At 42.9% G+C, this 793-nt stretch overlaps 1 protein-coding gene across 1 annotated transcript in view; it reads left to right on the plus strand.

The window, feature by feature from the left end:
- Positions 1-6: 6 nt before the first annotated feature.
- LOC119589213 (bestrophin-1-like) overlaps positions 7-793 on the plus strand; it is a gene marked incomplete in the record, with an annotated part of 39,481 nt that continues 38,694 nt past the window's right edge. Inside the window, 1 exon segment of the mRNA XM_037937812.1 lies at positions 7-493. Coding sequence (XP_037793740.1) covers positions 423-493 — 71 coding nt within the window.

Here is a 793-nt window from a genome sequence, read left to right on the forward strand (position 1 = left end):
AACCTTGTATACGACGAAGTGACCGAGCACATGGGAAGGTAACCTCCCAGTTGGGAGTCCGAGTGCTGTGATGGTTGCATCGGTGACAACCTGGCTACGCTCTTCCTGGGGGACACCGAAGCCTGTGATGTGGACTTTCTCTTGGCACCGTCGAGACCCGTAAATGCCAAATTACCTATTTACGTGTGTGTGAATTGTTAGCATTCCTCTTCGCCGCTGACTACGCGCAGCTGCATATCTCCCTCCCTTTCTCGAAGAACCATATAAAACAAAAGTGTGTGTATATTGTTGCTATCCTCTTCGACGCTGATACGCGCTGCCTCGGCTCTCGGAAAACAAGGAAGTGTTGGGGGGAGGGGGAAATACTGATGCCAAATTCGCACTTCTCGGCGCCACCATCACCACCTGAGGACTCGTAAGGGATGACGGTCACCTACACCAGGCATGTCGCAACCTGCAAAGGCTTCGGCTGCTTCTGGAAACTCCTTGTTAGGTTAGTGTTTAGTGACGTTTGTGTGCAATTATCCACTGTGATTTTCTGCCAACGTTAATCTGTCTATCTATCCTTTTTTTCACCTATCTCCCTTTTTTTGTTTATTTATCTATCAAATCGGTTGCTTAGGTACCTTATGATTAATCTAATGATATATCCGTCTATCTATTTGTTTATTATTCAATTAAATTAATTAGCTAACTAAAATTAATCTATTTACTGTTTATCAATTGATATAATATTACTTCTTCGCTTATTGATTTACTTGTTATTTGTTATCTTCCTCATTTCTCTCTTTAC

The sequence above is a fragment of the Penaeus monodon genome, chromosome 25 (genome assembly GCF_015228065.2).
Source record: "Penaeus monodon isolate SGIC_2016 chromosome 25, NSTDA_Pmon_1, whole genome shotgun sequence".
NCBI lineage: Eukaryota > Metazoa > Arthropoda > Malacostraca > Decapoda > Penaeidae > Penaeus > Penaeus monodon.